The sequence below is a fragment of the Prionailurus viverrinus genome, chromosome D4 (genome assembly GCF_022837055.1).
Source record: "Prionailurus viverrinus isolate Anna chromosome D4, UM_Priviv_1.0, whole genome shotgun sequence".
Lineage (NCBI taxonomy): Eukaryota > Metazoa > Chordata > Mammalia > Carnivora > Felidae > Prionailurus > Prionailurus viverrinus.
In genome coordinates this window covers 31,418,103-31,437,852 of record NC_062573.1, presented here as the reverse complement: position 1 = coordinate 31,437,852, position 19,750 = coordinate 31,418,103, and the positions used below count along the sequence as shown (strand labels likewise).

The window sequence follows — 19,750 nt, the reverse complement described above, 5'->3', positions numbered from 1 at the left end:
TGAAGGGGTGGTTAGGGAGTGTACAATGGCTTTGTGTCCTTCTCTAGACTCTCACGTGCAGTATATATGTGCAGACTCTGCACACTTGTGTTCCCCATATGCCCCAGTCATTGCAGGGGAAGAAAGGAAAAAAACAGCTCTGGCAGGGAAGGGGCTATCAGAGTTAGGAGCCGCAGCACCTAGAAGGAGGGGGTGGTTTTTGGAGGGACCCTGGGTTCTACTCCCTCTCCTCTGGATGGTTTCCTTGGCAAGAATGTATACTGTAACAGTAATGGGGCATGCAACCCAGGAGACCTGATGCCACCTAGTATCCTCCAAACTTTTAGGTGAGGATAGGGCTTGTGAGCAATGCAAGGATGGCCAGAGGCTTTTTATCTTCATCTTCTCTCAAGGGACCTGAGTTTGGCAGGGGCTATCATGCCAAGACTAGACAGTGATGACTTGGCCCAGGAGAACCTTGGCTGCCTGCCTTCCAGTCCAGGGTTTTTTCTTGAGACCCTGAACAGGTAGGGTCTGGGACTTGGAGTCTCTGGAAGGAGCTCAGAAAGACATGGTACACATCTTCCTTGAGGTCCCAGTGACTGGGGAGTGGATGTGAACCCTGGGTGAGTGGCTGGTTTCTTTCTTTTTTTTTTTTTTAATTAATTTTTTTTTTCAACGTTTATTTATTTTTGGGACAGAGAGAGAGACAGAGCATGAACGGGGGAGGGTCAGAGAGAGAGGGAGACACAGAATCAGAAACAGGCTCCAGGCTCTGAGCCATCAGCCCAGAGCCCGACGCGGGGCTCGAACTCACGGGGCCGCAACATCGTGACCTGGCTGAAGTCGGACGCTTAACCGACTGTGCCACCCAGGCGCCCCTTGGCTGGTTTCTTAAGGCATACACCTACACAAACACCGGACCCCACACTCGATTTGGCTGCCTTTTGGAATCATTGGGGAAATTTAAACACTGATGCCAAGGCCAGTTTCCAGAGATTCGGATTTAATTGGTTTGGAGTGTGGCTTGGCAATTTTAAAACCACAGTGTTCGGCAAACTTTCAGAACCATCGCACCACACAAGTCCTTATCTGGAGTCAGGGGTACCACAGCTCCTCCAGTCACCTGCCCAATGGCTCCTGAGCCACTGAACCTGAGGTTTTGTTTTTGGACTGATGGAAGGAAGAGGGGCCTGAAAACTTCCAGTCCTGCGGTCCCAGGACAGGACTCTTGGCAAGGACCTAGGAATCTAACTCCAGACTCCGTCTCTCTCAGTCCCGGACGGGACAGGAAGTGTCCGGCAGAGGTGGGGTGGCGGTGATTGGCAGTTGGAGGCTCCAATGGGCCCAGACCCTCCCCCTTTTCACCCTTGTCCTTCCATTGGTGCCTGGGTGGAGCCGCCCCCACTGCGGGGGCCCCGGGGCGAGAGGGAGTAGAGGCCGGGGCAGAGGGCGAGGGCGGAGGGCGCTGGCGGCGGAGGCCGCAGAAGGTGAGGCCTGGTGGGGCCGGCGGGAGTATTGGAGGAAGCCTTGCCAGGAGAGGGCGGGGCAGGGTAGTGTACGATCTGAAGGGCCTGGAGTGATTGACTGACAGTGTGTGTGTGTGTGTGTGTGTGTGTGTGTGTGTCTCGATGTCAGTGTGTGGACCTGTAACTGAGTGTCACTTGGTGCAACTGGCAGTTAATATGACTGCGTGTGTCAGTGTGCGTGTGGTTGAGTCTGCATGTGGCTGTGCAAGTGTGGGATTATGTGTTCTGTCAATGTGCAGTTTTTGGGTTGTGTGTTTGTGTGAGAGGGCCTGTGACCACATGGGGAATGTATTTTGGGAAGGTCTCTGTGGGATTTAAGACTGTCTGCCAGTGTGAGAGTCGGGGGCTGGGTTTGTGTGTACCATTGTGTGACTTCAGCAGTAGCAGAGCAAGAGTGAGAGTTGTACTATGTGTGTGTCCTGTGTCCTGTGTTAGACTAGAAGTGGAGCTGTGTTGTACTTGGGGACCAACTTCAATAGTCAGTGGGACTGACCTTTCTATTTTAATGTCCAGAAAAGACAGACTCACCCCAACACACTTGGCTTCCCTTCCTTTCTGTGCTCTAGAGTCCCTGTCATTGGTCTACTGCTCCTTATTTTCTGTTTCCCTCAGTTTCCTTATATGTCTTTTTCTCTCCCTACTACTGCTTTCCTAGAGCTGTCATTTTCTGTGTCTCCTCACAGCTTTGTCTCCCCTGGTATCTCTGTGTATCTGCTTTTTAGTTCTGCTTCTCATGTCCTGTGCATCTCTGTGCCCCTATGCCTGACTTCCCTGTTCACCTTTGTCTTTTTGGCTACGTGGAGGCCTGGGGCAGTGATGAGATGTGGGATTTGCCATACTAAGAGCTCCCTAGAAGAGGGGACTCAAACCATGATGAAGATTTTCTTTTAGGGAGTGCTGTGACCCCATTGGAGGGGCAGAGTGCTAAGTATCTGTGTATCTATGTGAGGGTATGAGTCTGAGTGACAATGAGTGTATCCATGTGACTGTGAGTGGCTGTATCTGAGAGTGTGTGTCTGAGGGTAAGTGTGGGTCTTATGTATCTGGCACCAAGGGACCAAAGGCATTTCCTGGTGCTGGGGCCCAAAGAGTGGAGGGGGAGGTGAGAAATGGCTGGAACGTCCCGGGGCGGAGGAACTGGACTCTGGATTTTCTTTATATCCCCCAACCTGGGGCCTCCTTTCCCCTCAAAAAACAGCTAACTATGCCCTAAGGAAATATTTACTGGGGAGTGAAAAGAGTGGGGCATGAATCTCTGATTTTTCATTTGGTTATGTCCACATGTGTTCAAGGGAGTGTCTTTTTATTGATTGTGTCTATTAAGTCCACACATGAATGTGGCTGGGTGAAAACATAGGGAATCTCTCCCTGACAGGGATATAAGCAGCCCTCCTTTCCCTCTTGCTGGCCCTGGCTGTGCCTGTGGCTTCATTTCCAGACTGGGGGGAGGCCTCTTCCCTTCCCAGGGCCTCGGGTGGGAGGGGGGTGAAAGGAGAGGAGGGAGGAGGAGAGAGGGAGGTGGGGGCCTAGCTCAGGGCGGCTGAGCTCTAGGGCCCAGAGGGGCGGGGGGAGGGAAAGGGAAGGAGGGGATGATTCTGGGGTCCCAGAACTGAGTGGAGCTGAGACGGGTGCTGTAGCTGGTGGGAGGAAGTCCTAGAGGCCATGGACACTCAACCACTGGGATCACCGAGGTAGGGCGGGGCTGCGTAGGGTAAATGTTCTCTGGGGTGGGGGGTGGGGGAGTGGGTAGGGGTGAGCCACTAGACACATTCAGACAGACACATGGAGGCCCTTACTCTGCTCTACTTGAGAGGGATCTGTGCTCTTCCTCTCCTGGAGCCCTTGCCTGCCTGGGCCCTCTCTGTTTCTGCTTCTTCTCCTGTCCGCATGGCCACTTCCCCACTGCTTTTCTCATCCTGCCCTTCTCCCATCCAGAATCCCTCTCTCCTAGCACCCCCACCTCCATATACACATGGTTGCTTACTCCCTCTGCCCTTCTACTTCCCTGCTGCCCAAGCCCATCCCTTGCCTCACTGAGCCCCTACCACCTCCCAGTCCTGATCTCTGAGCATCTCCTGGTTCTGTAGCCTCCACTCCAGGCCCCTTTCCCTGCAGGCTCCTAGCTCCTCTCAGCCTCCTCTCCCCTCCCCGACACCCTGTCTCCATCTCCTGGCTCTTCGCCTGCCCCCAGCCTCTGGCAGCAGCCAAGGCATCTGGATCTGCTTAACTCTGCAGTCTCAGCCTGCACCCTCGCCCCATCCAGCCTCACAGGCTCAAGACCAACAAGATTCCAGAGTCAGGCCCAGATGAGTGGTCCAAGGAGCCAGGCCCAGGAGAGAAGAGGCCTGGCAGCCACAGCAGGGCTAGGCCTCATGGTAGGAGTACAGAGTGGACTCAGACCTACTATGACAGCCCTCCACCCAAGGGTGATGAAGGCTGTCTCAGGTCAGTCAGAGGCAAAGAGTAGTCCTGGGCCAGGTGGGGGTAGACACTGGAATTCCCAACAGCTGGGTTGGAGGAGTTAATGGGAGTGACTGCGCTGGTGCCAGCACTTGGTGCCAGGGGTGGGTGCCAAGAGTGGTGTGTGTGTGGGGGGACTGCTGGCACAGTCTGTCGCCTCCGGCTTTTGTTCTGGGCCCTAGGCCCAGCACTGAGATGGAGGGTGTGAGGGTGTGTGTGTGTGTGTGTGTGTGTGTGTGTGTGTGTGTGCATGCACACGCAGCACTGGGTATATGGTGGAAAGGAGACTTAGATCAGATCCCCTAATGTTTTCTGATATCCTTACCCAATTTGGTACCTTAGTTTTCTTCCTAGAACATCACAGTTTAGAAGAGGAAGAGGCAGGCTTTAGCCTCCAATCTGGGAATGGGGGATTGCTGACCCTACCTCTCTCCCCATAGATGAGCAGCAGCTGCTCAGGGCTGAGCAGGGTCCTGGTGGCCGTGGCTATAGCCCTGGTGTCCACCTCCTCCCCCTGCCCCCAGGCCTGGGGCCCCCCAGGTGAGAAGAATCCTGCTATGTGACTCTAACTCCGACTTGTGACTTGCCACCCTCACTGTGGGCCCTTTCCATGCTTAGTCTATGACTCCCCAACCCCTGACATGAAACCTGGCAACATTCCCTCTCTACCCTGTCTTCTGACATCTGTCTCCAGATTATAACATGATGCTTTGACCCAATGACCGCCCCCCCCCACACACACACACAGGGCTTAAAAGTCTGCCCCCTTACCCCATTGTGCTCACTGAGTGGGGGCTGGGATGGGAGAGAGGGAAAGGAAGAAAGAGCCTCTCCTCAGATGTGCCCTCCACAGGGGTCCAGTATGGGCAGCCTGGCAGGTCCATGACACTGTGTTGCCCTGGAGTGACTTCTGGGTAAGTGCCCCATCTGCCTATTGGGCTGATACTCATGACCCTTTCTTACTCTGTCCAGTCCTCATGTCCCTCCCATCCTTGCCCCCTGTGTCTATAATTCTCACCTCTCTAGCTATCCTAATCCTCAAACCATCCTTATTCAACAGAAAATTTCAACCAACATGTATTGAGCACCTGTCAAGTCCCTGGTCTATTTTAGGCTCTGGGATCCAGCAGAGCACAAGCCTGGCAAGAAGCCTGCCCTTGCAGAGGTTACATTCTAGTAGGGCAGATGGACAATAAGCAAATAAGTATGGTACTTGCCAGTTACTAGTACCTGCAGGGCAGAAAATCAAAAGAAAGTGATGTGGAAGAGATAACTGATAACTGGTTGGTTACTTTTTATTGGTAATCAGGGAAGGCTACTCTGAGGAGGTAATATTGAAGCTAATTTCTGAAGGTCAGGAAAGAGGCAGAGGGAACAGCTAGTGCAAATGCCCTGAGGTGTGAATGAGCTCAATACTCTTGAACAGAAAGAACACAAGTGTGACTGGATTGTGGTGGGTGAAGGGGAGAGAGAGAGGAGCTGAAGAAGGAAAGCAAGGCAAGGGCTAGATCACCAGGGGCTTTGTAAGCCAGCAAAAGGACTCTGGTTTTTATTGCAAGCACAATGAGAAGCCGATGGAGAGCTGTGGCATGGCTTACACTTTAAATCTTCCCTCTATCATACGTCATCTCACCCCCAGGGCCCCGGTGTCCTGGTTTCGGGATGGGGAGACAAGGCTGCTCCAAGGACCTGACTCTGGGCTAGGGCATGAACTGGTCTTGGCCCGGGCAGACAGCACTGATGAAGGCACCTACATCTGCCGGACCCTGGATGGTGCACTTAAGGGCATTGTGACCCTACAGCTGGGCTGTGAGTTGGGGAGAGAGTATTGGGTGGCAGTGATGAGATAAGGGGCTCTTGGAGGGAGTCCAGGACCTGAGTAAGCCCTTTGGGATGGGGAGGACCTCGGGACTTCTCAGATTCTGGTTGTACCCTCTGCCTCTAGACCCCCCAGCCCGCCCTGTTGTCTCCTGCCAAGCAGCTGACTATGAGAACTTCTCCTGCACTTGGAGCCCCAGTCAGGTCAGCGGTTTACCCACCCGCTACCTCACCTCCTACAGGTGTGTGCATGATTGGGTGTGTGTGCCTATACATTTTTTTTAATGTTTATTTTGAGAGAGAGAGAGAGAGAGAGAGAGAGAGAGCGAGAGCATGCACACAAGTGGGAAAGGAGCAGAGGGGGAGAGAGAGAGAGAGAATCTCACTGTCAGTGTGGAGCCAGACATGGGTCTTGATCTCATGACTGTGAGATCATGACTTGCGCTGAAATCAAGAGTCAGATGCTTAAATGACTGAGCCACAAGCGCCCCTGTGCCTATACATTTGGGCGTGCAGGCACAACGTGGGTATGGGGGGCAGTGAGGGAGATCTTGAGGAAGGCCTTAGAGAGAGGGAGGATCCTCTTTGCCTTCCTGAACTCAGATGGCACCCTTCCCTGCCAGGAAGAAGACAGTACCAGGAGCTGATGGCCAGAGGTAGGACATAACAGAGAGGCTGGGGGCTCCAGCTAGGTCCCGCAGTGAGCCTTTCCAAGCTCAAGATCACATCCTCCCTCCTAGGATGAGTCCATCCACAGGGCCCTGGCCATGCCCACAGGATCCCCCAGGGGCTTCCCGCTGTGTAGTCCATGGGGCAGAATTCTGGAGCCAGTACCGAATCAATGTGACTGAGGTGAACCCCCTAGGGGCCAGTACACGCCTGCTGGATGTGAGCTTGCAGAGCATCTGTGAGTACTCATTCCTACTGCTTCCTCAGATCCCCACCTCAGAGACCCCAAATGGACTCCAGAGTACAGATAGTCCAACACAGAACCTCCCACTGTCAGAGTACCCAAATACTTCCTTCCTGACATAGACCCCATTTTAACATACAGATAGCCCCCATGGAGACCAAAAAGCCAAAGAGATCAGAGCCCAGCAGGCAGAGTTACTTCAGTCTCTAGAGGCTGCTGCCACTATCCCTCCTGGCTTCCTAGCCCCAGAGTTGCCTCTTTGCTTCTAGCCCTGTGTTGAAGGCCACCATGTCTCATGTCCTCCCTGCCTGGTGTAAGCCCTTGCTGGTCTCTCTTTCCTATTGATCTGTATGTGGGAGGGGGGAACTAAAGCTCTAGCTGAAATTTAGGCTAGTTAATTTTCTTCCTTGAATAGAAAGCAAAATCACTCTTTAATTCACTAAACAAACACTTCAAAAACCTGTCCCTAGATCTCAGCTCATTTTATAATAGGGATGACAGACAAGTCCTGAGCCCAATGGATGGTCAAGCTTAAGATTTCCCCATACCCCTTGGAAGTGCCTCCCTCAGGTACCTTTAGGCATGCACCCACCTTCCCTTAGGAGGTAGTGGGGAGAAGGGATGGGTACCTGCTGCCTGTCCTGACTTTGTGTCTCCACTCCCCTCAGTGCGCCCTGACCCACCTCAGGGGCTTCAAGTAGAGTCGGTACCTGGCTACCCCCGCCGCCTGCGTGCCAGCTGGACATACCCAGCCTCCTGGCCCCGCCAGCCCCACTTTCTGCTCAAGTTCCGACTGCAGTACCGTCCAGCGCAGCATCCAGCCTGGTCCACGGTGAGACCTGGAGTATGTCCCAATCTGGGGCTATAGGTTCTGTCTCTGGTTTCATGTTCCTGGTTATTCTTCATTACTTTCTGGCACACTAGCAGGTCACTGAAGTCCTGTAACCTCCCCCCATACAGTGCTGTCCATGGGCCAGCCTTTGTGCTGGGTGCTTGGGTTGGAGCAGGGCCTGACAGGCCTAGCCTCTGCCCTGGGGGGCTGTAACTCTAACATAAACCCATCTGTGGGAAGACAGGAGTGGCTTTTTACAAATAACTTTTCTAGGAAAAGGAGTGCCTTTCACCCAGAGGCACAACCTCATACAAACATTCATACACCCAGATGAAGATAATAGTGAATTCCCACCTCTGGAGATGTTAAAGATTGGCTAGCATCAAGTCAGGGGAGCAGCTGCCTCAGGTAATAACCAATATTTATGGAGCTCTGTCTGCTCGCCAGGCGCCATACTACACATTTTACATGCATTATCTTGTTCAGGTACATTCACCTCTACTTTACAAATGAAGAAACCGAGGCACAGAGCAGCCCAAGTGATATAGCAAAGATTTGAAACTTGGCAGTCTGATGACACAGCCTGTCTACATAACCACTATGTACTTTTGTTTTTCAAACACTAGGTGTAGGCCTGACACCACCAGCCACCCCACATGAGGCCAGATGGCTCCAGCAGTCTGACAGGGACAGGACTGGGAGGAAGGGGTGCTGTTTGCTAACTGAGTCTGGAAGGCAGGTAGTCTTGGCACTTACAACCTGGATAATGGGCCAAGGAACCATCTTCATTCCCAGGTGGAGCCAGCTGGATTGGAGGAAGTGATCACGGATGCTGTGGCTGGGCTGCCCCATGCTGTACGAGTCAGTGCCCGGGACTTTCTGGATGCTGGCACCTGGAGTGCCTGGAGCCCCGAGGCCTGGGGGACTCCAAGCATTGGTGAGAGACTGAGCCCCTGAGCCCAGGGCATGGGCGGAGAGCCGGCCCCACAGTCTCTGTCAGCTGGATGGGTTTTCGGGTCTATGGTCTTCTTCGCTTCAGCTTGGGTTGCCTGCGGCCCCGCCCTCGCTTAAGCTCTGCCCCTCAGCTTCCACCTCTGTTAGGTCCCCAGAAGCTGGCTCTCCCCTTTCAGCTTCCACCTCCTGGGTACCCTCCCCCGCTCTTCCTCGTGTGGGCAATTCTTCTCAGGTCTCCCCTCCCTTCAGGGCCCCTGCCAAAGGAGATACCAGCTGGGGGCCAGCCACACAAGCAGCTGGAGGAGGAGCCTCAGGCAGACTGCCCCGCTTCCCCCAGGCCCTCCCTCTTGCCAGATCCACGGCCACTTGGTGAGCTTGGGCAGGTGAACCAAGGTTGTAGAGGACAGGAAAGCCCCAGAGAGAAAGGATTTGGTTAGGCAGCCTCACTCTCACAGTGGCATGTGACCCTCCCCTCCCCCAGACCACAGGGACCCCCTGGAGCAGGTAGCGGTGCTGGCATCTTTGGGAATATTCTCTTTCCTCGGACTGGCGGCTGGGGCCCTGGCACTGGGGCTCTGGTAAGTAACTGCCATTGGCTCTCAAATTCTGATCCCACACAGATGCTCTAATACCCACAGACCAAACCCATTCCCACCCTTCATGATTTCCCACTGAAAAATTTATGATTCTGGAATGATTCCCCTACTCCCTCCAACCCCCAACTTCATTATTTTCACTGATTTTTCTCCTGACCCTTTACTAATACACTGTTTTGGAGGAGACAGATGCCCCACCATTGTCAGGGAGACAGCTGCCTTTTTATGCTCTAGGCTGAGACTGAGACCAGATGGTAAGGATGGACCCCAAAAGCCTGGGTTCTTGGCTCCAGTGATTCCAGTGGACAAACTTCCAGGTGAGTAGGACCTCTAGGAGGTTTGGACATGGAGATGTGTGCCCTCATTTTGAGTGTCTGGATTAAGAGCCAGATGCTCTAGTCATTGTAAGAGTGTTGGAAATCAGAGTTGGGTCACTTCATTCTTCTGTCTGAGCTCAGGAATGGAACTTTCATTCTTGAGTCCTTGGGCTCAGAATGCAGTCTCTTCCTTCTCTTACACAGTATTGGGGATCCTAGATGGGCCCCTTATTTTCAGGGTGTTAAGCTCAGAGTTGGACATCTATCCTGATTCTTGGGGTATCTTGGATCAGAGCTGGGTCCTCTCCCTTATTCTTAATGTACCTGGGCCTAGAACTAGTTATACTCCCTCATCTTTAGGGTATTGGGGTTCAATCAGAGCTGGGCACCCCTATTCATTCTTGAAGTGTTGGGCTCAGAGCTGGGTCCCTTCCTTCATTCTCAGGGTGTCTGGGCCAAGATCCAGTCCTATTATCTCCCTTGATTTGCTTCCTGCTTCTTCTAGGAGCCCCAAACCTGTAGATGACCCAGGAGGGCTTCAGCTGATTCCACCTGTAACTCTGTCTTGCTGGTGTGGATGGACAGACAGATAAAACCCAGGCAGGAAAGATCCCCATGGAGGCAGGGGGGCAGGGAGTGGCCTCAGCTGGAAGTTCTGTTTGGAGCCCATTTCTATGAGACTCTGTGTTCCCAACCTGCCAGCTGGAAGTATCCAGACGTCTGATTTCATCTCAGAGTTGGAGGTCTACCAGAGTAATGTGTGTAGATGAGTACGTTTGTGTCCATGTGTGCCCATGTGTATGTGAGGTAGGGAATGTGTGTTCTCTAAATTTATGCATGTAGGTGCCTGGGGAGTATGTGTGGGTCCTTGGCTCTTGACCTTGCCCCTGGAGGGGTTTGTGAAGATGTGAATAAAGAGAATGAAGAGGTTCTTCTGTTTATTGACATGTCACCCAGCTTCAGATTCAGGGCTCACAGGAGAACGCATAGAACTTGGAGACCACAGTCAGAGACTATTATCCAATGATGCTTTATTATTTTGGCTATTAGGGCCCCTGGTCCATTTTCCCTATCAGCTCCAAATTCAGGTTAGGCAGAATACCCTGGAATCTCCTCCCTTGGCGCTCAAACCACCGAGCCAGGCTGCGGTTCTGAGGATGGATGCAGACACTGCGTCGAGACAAGTGAAGCCTGGGAAAGGAAAGGTGCAAAGCCATAGTCATAGCTTGGAGATGACATTAGGGTCCAGGGGTTAGGGCAAAGGCTAAATGAAAACCTGAGTCAGCATCAGAATTAGCAACTGGGGCTGGGGCTGGGGTTGGGGTCAGCATCAGGTTGGGACTGAGGTCAGAGTCAGGGGTCAATATGAGGGGCAGGGTCAGAGCTCACACGAAGGCCTGGAGGTGACAGTCCCCATCAGCTTCCTGCAGTTCCACCCGGATGACTTTCCTTAGTAGCTTGTTCGAGAGTGGCTGGCGGTAGAGCTGAGTACAGCAGGTAATGCTGGGTGACAGTAGCAGTGCTAGGGGACAATGGGGCCATGTGTTCAGAGGACTCCTAACCCCAAACCCTTCTATCAGACAGCTGGAGGATGGACTTCCTGGGTCCCTTTCCCTCCACCCCATTTACCCAAATCCCTGGCCTTCTAGACCCCCAAGCACTCACCTGCTCCAGGGTCTGGGGTCAGCAGCAGCAGTAGCAGAAGGAGGCTGCTTGTGGGTGAGGGCCCCTTCATGCTGCTCAGCTTGGATACTTCTCTCTTCTCCTCCTCCCCTACCTTTTATCTGGGTGCCTTTTACCTGGGGCACCAGGTGAGTCAGAGGCAGGTGAAGATGTATTGCTCATCCTGTGACATTCCTGAGCCCTAATTGCCACAGACCCCTTCCTCTTCTAGGGCTGCCATTTCCCATGGCTTCTAAGCCCTGGACAGAGAAGCTGGAGAGAGGGGTACTGCATGATGTGAAGGCTGATGACACAGTGGCCAAGTAAGGGCAGCTAAGGATCCACAGTGGTATCCATGATGGACATTCATACTCATATACCCATAGTCACATTCATAGTCACACCTCAATCACTCAGTCAACCTCACATGGTCAGACAACCAAGGACAGAATCATAGAGCCCCAGTTGGCCTCAAAGTCCCACTCCCACACAGTTGTGTCTTCACAATCATCCAGTCACACAATCATATGAACACACACAAATTCTGATAGGGGAATTTTGGGTGGGGTGGGAGCAGAGGGCAGGCCAGCACCAACTTGCCTTCATCTTCCCCTCTATATACTTCCTGTCCTAGCCTGCCTGTCTTATCAGGAGAAATTGATGAGAATGGGTCCCTAAAGCAAGTCCTTCTGGCTGAGGATGAGTCTTGGCTGGAACAGTTACATCCAGAGTGAGAAGCCAGGACAAGGCCCTTTTTGGTACTGGGGTACCTTGGGGATGATGAAGTAGGGGCTGCTTTTCCCAGGGAGATGAGACAGGGAGGAAGGATGGGGTGGAAAGATGAAAGAAGGTAAAGTTCTTTGGTGCCAGGTTGCTGATGTCAAACAGGGAAAAGACCCAAGAAATCTTACCTTCCTGTTTTTGCCTAGTCCTATCCCAGAAATGCCATCCTCTTGCTAGGAGGGGTGCCTGGGGTTTCCAGAATCAGTCTCTGGTTTATGCAGACATCAGACTCAAGAGCTCAATGAGCTTTCTTTTGTTCTATTCAAATTCCAGCCAGGCCCTGCTCCCCAGCCAGGTCCTGTAATACCACCCCTGCCCCAACCCAGGCCCCAACCCTTACTCTCTGCATCCCATCCTCTTGCTAAAGCCCCAACCTCTCATCTCCTCCCTGTCTCTTCTCTCCTATCCTCTAACCAGCCCTAATTCCCTTTTTCCCCTGACCCTCTAAAACAAAAGTTCTCCTCCTCTTCTTGTGCTTTCAAGGAAGCTGGGAACTGCCTATGGTGGGGGCAAGTTGCTAAGTTTAGTGCCCCTGGCACCTTGAAGAATTTCCCACTCCTGGTCTGGGGATTTCAACCCTCAAGTCTTGCTCTGTATTCGAAACATAAACTGAGTCATAACCCAGTAATCCAGACTTTATCTGGTTGTTGCAGGGGTGCCTTGTGCAGCCTTCTGCTCTGTGGCCAGCTATCCTCTATGGGGCAGGCCTTCTCTTGGGATAGGGACCCAAACCTATCCTGGGCACCTTTCTGCTGCAGGGTTGCTGAAACAATCAGGAGGGACCATCAGTTCCAAGAGTAGGAACTAGTCCCCCTCCCATGCTGAACAATTCAAGTTTCTCCTCTCTTCTGTCCAGGGTGAGGCTTGAAGGTCTTTCCCTGGAGTTTGTCTTGTGAATACTCAGGAATTCTGATATTGTCCTGGTGAGGTGTAGGCCCTGGGCTTGACAGGGTACTCCACTTTTGACAGGGTTCTTGATGTAGACATTGTGAGGAAATGGCTCAAGAGTCTGGGTCTGTTCTTGAAGGTGGCCACAACCCAGAGGTCACTCATCTTGAACTGATAGTACCAGAGGCCTTAGGGTCTCTCTCCCACCCTCCAGTCCGGACATGTACCCCAGAGCTCAGGTGCAGCTCTTGAGGTGTCATTGTTTTATTACAGATCTCCATCAGCTGGCTGTCTGCCATATACTTTGTGGTCTTTTCTGGACCAATCGGTCCAGACACCTGGGAAGGCAAGAAATGAGTTCTTTTGGGTATGTACCCATTTCTCCCCTTTGGCTTCTCCAAAGATAGGGCCAAGTGGTTTCCCCAGCCACAAGCTGCTGTGGCAGGGGCAGCCCCAGGCTAAAAGTTAGCTTTGCCCTCATCCATACACTGGGCTGTCTCTTTAACTTAATCTTCTGGTACCTTTTCTGATGCTGGAACCAGTCCCTAACAGAAGCAGGCCCACCAGGAGGCCCTTACCCTTAGCACTTTAGGACCTAGAGGGTCTCAGGTTAACTAGATGACAAGATAGAAAGGGGTGGCAGGGAGCAGTGGCCTTTGAGTTCTAGGGACACAGCAAGAACTGTTGGGTAAGCTGATGCCAAGTATCTTTAAACCCGGGAAAAGACTGGAGGAGCCAAAAGTTGGGTTATTAACTGTAAGAAAGATCTCCAACAGTCCCAAGTAATTCCCCTGTGGCAGGTTGAGGGAGTCAGCCTCTAAGAATCTTCCCCTCCCCTCCCCGCCTACTTCCTACAACCCTGGGCTTAAAATATTTTAGATTCACTCTCAGACAAAGAAGATGCTTCAGACACCTGGCAAAGTCCTTTCTAGGAGGGAAGTGGAACACATCTATGTGGGGATACGGGTGGGAGAAAAGACCAGGACAGGACTATTTAGTTCTCTGCATATAGGCTACTTACAGGGAGGGGTGGGGAGGTTAGGTGGTGGAGGGCAGTTAAAGACAGTAATGGGAGGCCTGATACTGATGAGGGATCCTGAGGAATAACGGGGGCCTGGATATGGAAGGGCACCCAATCAGGGAGGGAGGCCCTGTCAGTAACGAGAAGCAGGCGTGTAGAGGGGCTCCCAGACCGAATGGCGGCAGCGGCGGCAGAGTCAGGAGGGCAGCATGGTGACTTCGGTTTAAATCTTTAATGCACCGGCTGGCTGGGCAGTGGCGGCGGGGGTGCGGCGAGGGAGGCCGCGACCCGAGCGCTGGGGGGCAGGGCCCAGTCCGCTTGACAGACAGCTCATCAGGCCTCGCAGAGGCTCCAACTTCTGCTCCCGCGGATGCGCCGAGCTGCAGGGCAACCCGACACTGGCGTAAGGCAAGGAGGGGACTCCCAGATTACCCCCATCCGTCCCCCGAGGCTGAGCCTCGTATGCCCCGGGCGGGTCCGCGGCGTCGCAGCCCCCTCACCTCCTGTCCCTCCGCCACATGCGCAGCCAGGGGAAAAAGTAGAAGCAACCCCAGTAGATCCTGCGGAGAGAAGGCAGAGCCGGCCGGGGGGGCGGGGCTGACCCCACAGACTCTGCGGTTCAGACGCCTCGCCCCTCTCTAGGAAGGCTCCGCCCCGCCCTTTAGAGGCGGTTCCCTTCGCAGCCCACGCCCCTCGAGGGGCCCCACGCCTCCCGCCCGCAGAGAACTCGCGCCCTCCCCCACCCCGGAGCGGCTAGGTTCCTCCTCCGCAGAACCCGCCTCCACTCACTCCTCCTCCGCCTCCAGCGCCACCTCGTATCTCCTCAATCCCGACATGTCCTGGGCTCCGAACGTCTCCTGGGGAGCAGCATGATTGGGTCAAGGATTCTCCAACCCCATGTCCCCCTCTCTGTCATTCTCAGGACCCGTCTGACCTGTTCTCAGGTAATCTGAGGCAGGTGCCCCCCGGAAGCCTCAATTGCCACAACGGGATAGGGTGAGGGATTGAAAAATTGGGAGGCACCAGACGTTAAGAAATTAGGAGGTCGGTCACCTCGGGGATCTGGGACATTTAGGGGATCAGGGAGAAAGGCTTTGCGGTCATGGACCTGGGATATTCGGGGCCCTGGGTGAGGATTTCGGGGGTGGGGATCACCTGGAGGGGGGCTGAGGGGTCGGCGCAGCCTAAACTCCCGCCCTCCTTGGCTCCACCCCGGAAACAGACCGTTACCGTTACGTCATAGGGACTCCGTCGCGCACCAGGGGTGGGGCTTGCCTATTACCCGGAAGGAGCGAAGTCAGGGCATTCCTTCAACGGAGGCGGAGTCACAGTGACACACTGGAGGTGGAGCCAGGGTCTATCTATCCTAAGGGGGCGGAGTCGGGCCTTATTACTAGGATGTGGAGCACAGGACATTGTTTTACAGGGATAGAGTCAGATTTTGTAGCTCTCTCCCTGGAGACCAGGGAGCAAGAAAAGAGCTTTGGGACGCAATCCAGTACTGTTTTCCCAATCCTCTCTCCTCTTTCTTTGGCTTCTGCCCTGCCACTTGTCTTTCTTGTCTGCCTTATTCCACTTGTATGACCCGGGTCTGAGGAGGAATAGGTCTCCAGAGAGGGCCCAGCCTAGATGGAGCAGGCTGCGGGAGTACTTGTGTGAGTGGCCTCGTTAATGGTCAGAAGGTTACAACCCTTCCTCTCTGAGCTGAAAGCTATCTTCCTGTGATTTTTGTTCCTACTGTCATTCAATTCAGCAAATGTATCATGCTATGAATGGGTATACAGCAGTAGAGAATACAGATTATTACAGTACACAGCACACTGGATGGAAGCAACAGAGGGTGCTGCAGTAGAGTCCAGAAAGAGCAATTAACCCATTATGAAACGTTGGACATAGCTGCCCCAGTTGGTCTGGGGATGGAGGAAGGGAGCCTTCTAGCTGGACTGTAAGGGAGAGAGTGACCAGAAATAAGTGAAGTGAAAGTTCCCTCAGGCTGAAGTGTGGAGAATGGAGACAACTACTCTCTCCCCTCATCCCACCTTCTTTCTCCCTGTCTCATACCTCTTTTCCTATGCTTGGGCCACAAGATGGCAGACAGATCCGTGGGTACTAGTTGGGCTTTATTGGAAACATTACAGTCTGGGTGTGGAGGAGAAGCTGTGCTCCTGCCACACTCATCCCTGCTTACACTTAGACTCACATTCACACTGCAGGCCCTGTCCCGGCAGGGTCAGGTCTGGTGCAGAGTTGCCAGAAGGCTGGTCCTCTCTTCTGGTCCTTTGTTCCTCAGAGCCTTGATGATTCACGGGGCTCCCTCTGAGACTGTCATGGGTTAATGACTGTGGTACTTGTTCTAGGGGAAAGAGAGGCAGGGTCACGGGTGTCTTGGGCAGGGGCTCTGAGGGAGAAGGCAGGGCTAAGGGAGAGCTGGGCTTGCCTTTGCAGAGTTCTGCGATTTCCAGGTGATGTGGTCCATCGAGGGCTGTTCTGGGGTGTACAGAGCTGGTGACCTCTCAGCACAGTGAACCTGGAATCAGAAGGAATGGAACAGCCGTGAAACCCAGCTTCCTGGCAGGCCCTGGTGTGAGGGGCAGAAACTGAGGACCATATCTGGGAACCTGTTTCAGGGGCTTCCTTGTGGGGAGGAGCTTGGCAAGGAGAAGGGGAGTAAGATGGTGAGTGGAGGCCCAGGTGATGGAGCAAGTGATTGGGAGAAGTAGAGACTGGTTACTCTTCACCCCCCACCCACAAGGCAACAGCACCTTGTAGCCATTGTTGAGGAGGAGGTAGCAGCAAAAAGGCACCAAAAATGTTCCTGGGAATTGGTGTTGGTTCACCAAGAGAGTCCTCAGAGTTGTTGGCATCATTCAGAGCTGGGTGGGTGGGTGGGTGTAGGGGTTAGGGCTTGAGGGGCTTTAAGGTGGGAAGACCATAGTCCTGACTAGAATTCAGGATGCCTGTGTCCAGGGTCATAGCTTTAATGTTCCTCTCTTTCCCATCCATGTGCACTGTCCTTTTCTTCCTCTGGAAACCTAGGCTAAAGGAGATAGAGCCTCTAGAGAGAAGGGCAGCCAGAGTACTGACCCATGTAGGAATACTGGGGACACAGGCACATCTATATCACACAGGTGCACACATGGGACACAGGAACACCCACACTACACACGCCCATGTATAGATTGCACAGGAATATACACAATGCACAGGTAAACCCACAGTACACAAGGACACATAATCACAAGGACACACCCATTTGGCACATGTACACTGTCAGGTTCACAGACATACTTGGACCTGGGTGTTGACCTGAACTCACAGTCTCTTTCACAGATTCCCTGATCCCTCCTCTGCCCCTCATCTTACCATTTGCTTACTTACTTTCCAGGGGAGACCAAGAAATCAGTATGCTGAGAAGAGGAGAGGTGCTGTGTGGGGGGCCATGGAAGATGGATAGAGATGGACAAATGGGTAGAATTTTTGGGAGCAGCAAATGTGTGGCTTGCAGGAATCCTTCTGCTTTGTGTGGAGCCTGTGTGAGACTGTGAGACTGTGTGGAAGAGAGTGAGTGGAAGAGTGAGAGTGAAGGTAAGGGAATCCACGGTGGTCCCGTGATGTGTGTGTGAGCCTGTGTGAGACTATAGTTATCTCTGGTTTATGGCCTCCTGAAGCTTTCTTTTTTTACATCCAGAAATTTTTTCCTTTCTGTTGTGTAATAAAGAATTTTGACTGCTCTTTGTTCCTGATTTCTGAAAGTTAGACTTTAAATCTTTGAATTTCCCAAGTAATAGGAGTGTCTTTGTTATTTATGAGTCCTGCTGATTGTCACACCTGAGTTTATGCTAAGAGATGAGATGACTTAGGATCATCTGGGGGCTGGTCACCAGGAAGACTAACCATGTCACTGGAGAGCTGGAGCTTTGAGCCTGCACAACCTCTGGGAAGGGGAGGTGCGCTGGAGATTGAGTTCAGCCAACAATGCAGTCATGCTTACGTAATGAAATCTCAGTAAAAATTCTGGACACCAGGGGTTCCTGGGTGACTCGGTTGGGCACCTGACTCTTGATTTTGGCTCAGGTCATGATCTTGCGGTTTGTGAGTTCAAGCCCTGTGTTGGGCTCTGTGTGGATGGCGCAGAGCCTGCTTGGGATTCTTTCTCTCCTCTCTCTCTGTCCCTCCCCTGCTCTTACCTACGTGAGCTCTCTCTCTCAAAATAAATGAATAAACACTTAAAAACCCACAAAACTCTGGACAGCAAAGCTCATAGAACTTCCTGGTTGGTGAACACACTAATATGCCAGGAGGGTGATGTGCCTTATGTGTCTTAGTGGGATTAGAGCATGAAGTTCTGCATTTGAGACCCTCTCAGACTGCCCTGTGTGTCTTTTCATTTGTCTGTTCCTGATTCATATCTTTTATAAAAACTAATTGTAAGTATAGCATGCCTGACTGTTATGAGTCATTCTAAGGAATTATTGAACCTGAGGGGTTATGGGAACTCCCTGGGCTTGTAGCCAGTTGGTCAGAAATGCAATTGGCCTGAGGACCCTACAAGTGGGGGCACAGATGTGGGGGACTGTGCCCTGAAACTTGTGGAATCTGACACTACCTCTGAGTGGTTAGTGTCTGAATTGAATTGGAATATATGAGTTGGTAGGATACGTTTATGCTACATATTTTATCCACTGTCTCTATCTGGAAGAACCTTTTTCCCTTTCATAACTCCTCAGTAGCCTCCCGGTCCCCATTTTCCATTCTTTATCTTTAGGTCTGAGAATCTTAGCAATCATCAGATTGGACAAGGCAAGGTGTGTGTGGGGTGTTTCACTGTCACCCTTTAGGGGAAGGTTTACAGTGTAATTTCCTTGGAGGCATTTGAACAATGAGTCTCAAGACTAGGAGTCAAGGCTTGGTTCCAGATTAGAGGTCAGAGTAAGGAGTGCCTCCTTCTTTCCCAGGCTTCTCCTCCTCCCTGCAGCTCTTTGTGGTTGTATACCTGGGGGTGGGAGGAGTGGGAAAAGTGGGACTCACCTAGTTCTTCATATTCCCCAGAACAATGACAAATGGCAGGGAAAGCTGGAGAAGGTCCCTTCCTGGGTTCACCAAGTCTCCCCGGGGCCCATCACAGTGCGTATGCATCTGTCATCTGAGACCTGGTCTTCCCTTGGAAAAGCTTTGCTAATGCGAAAGATTTTTGGAAGCAGGTCTAATTCCTGTATCTCACATCTAAGGACTCTAGGGCTTCACTCTCCTGGCCCAGCCAACACTGACCCTTTCCCCAGTTGACCCATTTTCCTATGCGCCAAGCTGAGTCAGAGGAATAGCATGAGTGAAACCTGGCCTAGAATATCCACTTCTACCACGCCTTCCCTATCCTGGGAATTGAGAGAATTTCTGAGGAAAAGAGCTCACAGAGACAAGGAAACTAGAAATGAGGGAGAGGAGCAAGTGTTTCCCCCATCTGATGAGAGGCCCCAGAGACAGAGACCAAAGGGGGAGACCTCTCCTAAGAGACTAATTGTGGAGTGCTATTCTGTTTCCTTTTCCAGCCCTAGAGCATATGATGTAACAAACTTAACTGTGGGTACAATTTTTTATGCCTTCTCTATTATCCATCCATGTGTCCATATGTTCACCTATATTTGTCTCTTTATCAGTTTATTCTTCCTTCTTCCATCTTTCATTTATCTTTTTATATCTTCATTTCTATTCCCTCATGCATATGTTCAACCATTATAATTCAATCATCATTAATGCATCTATTCACCCATCTATTATGCTAATAATTCATATTTGTTGACACTGGAGTGCCAGGCACCATGCTAATTGTTTCATGACAAATCTATGAAGTAGAATACTATGGGCTATGCTTTTGTTCATGTAGACACTTTTTATACTCTTTTCTTCTTTTTCTTTTTTTTTTTTTCAAAGTAGGCTTTACACCCAGAACAAAGCCCAGTGCAAGGCCTAATAACTCACAACCGTGAGATCAAGACCTAAG

At 52.1% G+C, this 19,750-nt stretch overlaps 2 protein-coding genes across 5 annotated transcripts; one reads left to right on the top strand and one right to left on the bottom strand.

Moving 5' to 3' along the window:
- Positions 1-1,344: 1,344 nt before the first annotated feature.
- On the top strand, positions 1,345-17,483 carry IL11RA (interleukin 11 receptor subunit alpha). Of its 4 annotated transcripts, none has more exons than XM_047829422.1 (14): positions 1,345-1,469; positions 4,409-4,508; positions 4,822-4,882; positions 5,608-5,777; positions 5,914-6,028; positions 6,410-6,442; positions 6,527-6,693; positions 7,368-7,531; positions 8,327-8,468; positions 8,735-8,854; positions 8,967-9,063; positions 9,316-9,398; positions 13,005-13,098; positions 17,138-17,483. In XM_047829422.1, the coding sequence occupies exons 2-14, from the start codon at positions 4,409-4,411 to the stop codon at positions 17,295-17,297; spliced, it is 1,506 nt and encodes a 501-aa protein (XP_047685378.1). In that variant the 5' UTR covers positions 1,345-1,469; the 3' UTR covers positions 17,298-17,483. The 4 variants fall into 4 exon arrangements, with proteins under 4 accessions (XP_047685378.1, XP_047685380.1, XP_047685381.1 ...); XM_047829423.1 differs by lacking the exon at positions 1,345-1,469 and adding an exon at positions 3,182-3,199; XM_047829424.1 differs by lacking the exon at positions 13,005-13,098 and having other exon boundaries at positions 1,346-1,469; positions 17,138-17,302.
- Positions 10,445-12,143, bottom strand: CCL27 (C-C motif chemokine ligand 27). Its single transcript, XM_047829427.1, has 3 exons — positions 11,064-12,143; positions 10,788-10,920; positions 10,445-10,589 (listed from the first exon to the last, which is right to left on the bottom strand). The coding sequence occupies exons 1-3, from the start codon at positions 11,131-11,133 to the stop codon at positions 10,445-10,447; spliced, it is 348 nt and encodes a 115-aa protein (XP_047685383.1). The 5' UTR covers positions 11,134-12,143.
- Positions 17,484-19,750: the final 2,267 nt, after the last annotated feature.

Excerpts from the sequence above, each read along its gene's own strand:
- CCL27 (XM_047829427.1), bottom strand. The coding sequence starts at position 11,133 with ATGAAGGGGCCCTCACCCACAAGCAGCCTCCTTCTGCTACTGCTGCTG. Across the intron at positions 10,921-11,063 it reads GACCCCAGACCCTGGAGCAG|CACTGCTACTGTCACCCAGC; the intron begins GTGAGTGCTTGG and ends ATTGTCCCCTAG. Across the intron at positions 10,590-10,787 it reads TGTCACCTCCAGGCCTTCGT|GCTTCACTTGTCTCGACGCA; the intron begins GTGAGCTCTGAC and ends TTCCTTTCCCAG.
- IL11RA (XM_047829422.1), top strand. The coding sequence starts at position 4,409 with ATGAGCAGCAGCTGCTCAGGGCTGAGCAGGGTCCTGGTGGCCGTGGCT. Across the intron at positions 6,029-6,409 it reads CGCTACCTCACCTCCTACAG|GAAGAAGACAGTACCAGGAG; the intron begins GTGTGTGCATGA and ends CTTCCCTGCCAG. Across the intron at positions 8,469-8,734 it reads CTGGGGGACTCCAAGCATTG|GGCCCCTGCCAAAGGAGATA; the intron begins GTGAGAGACTGA and ends CCCTCCCTTCAG.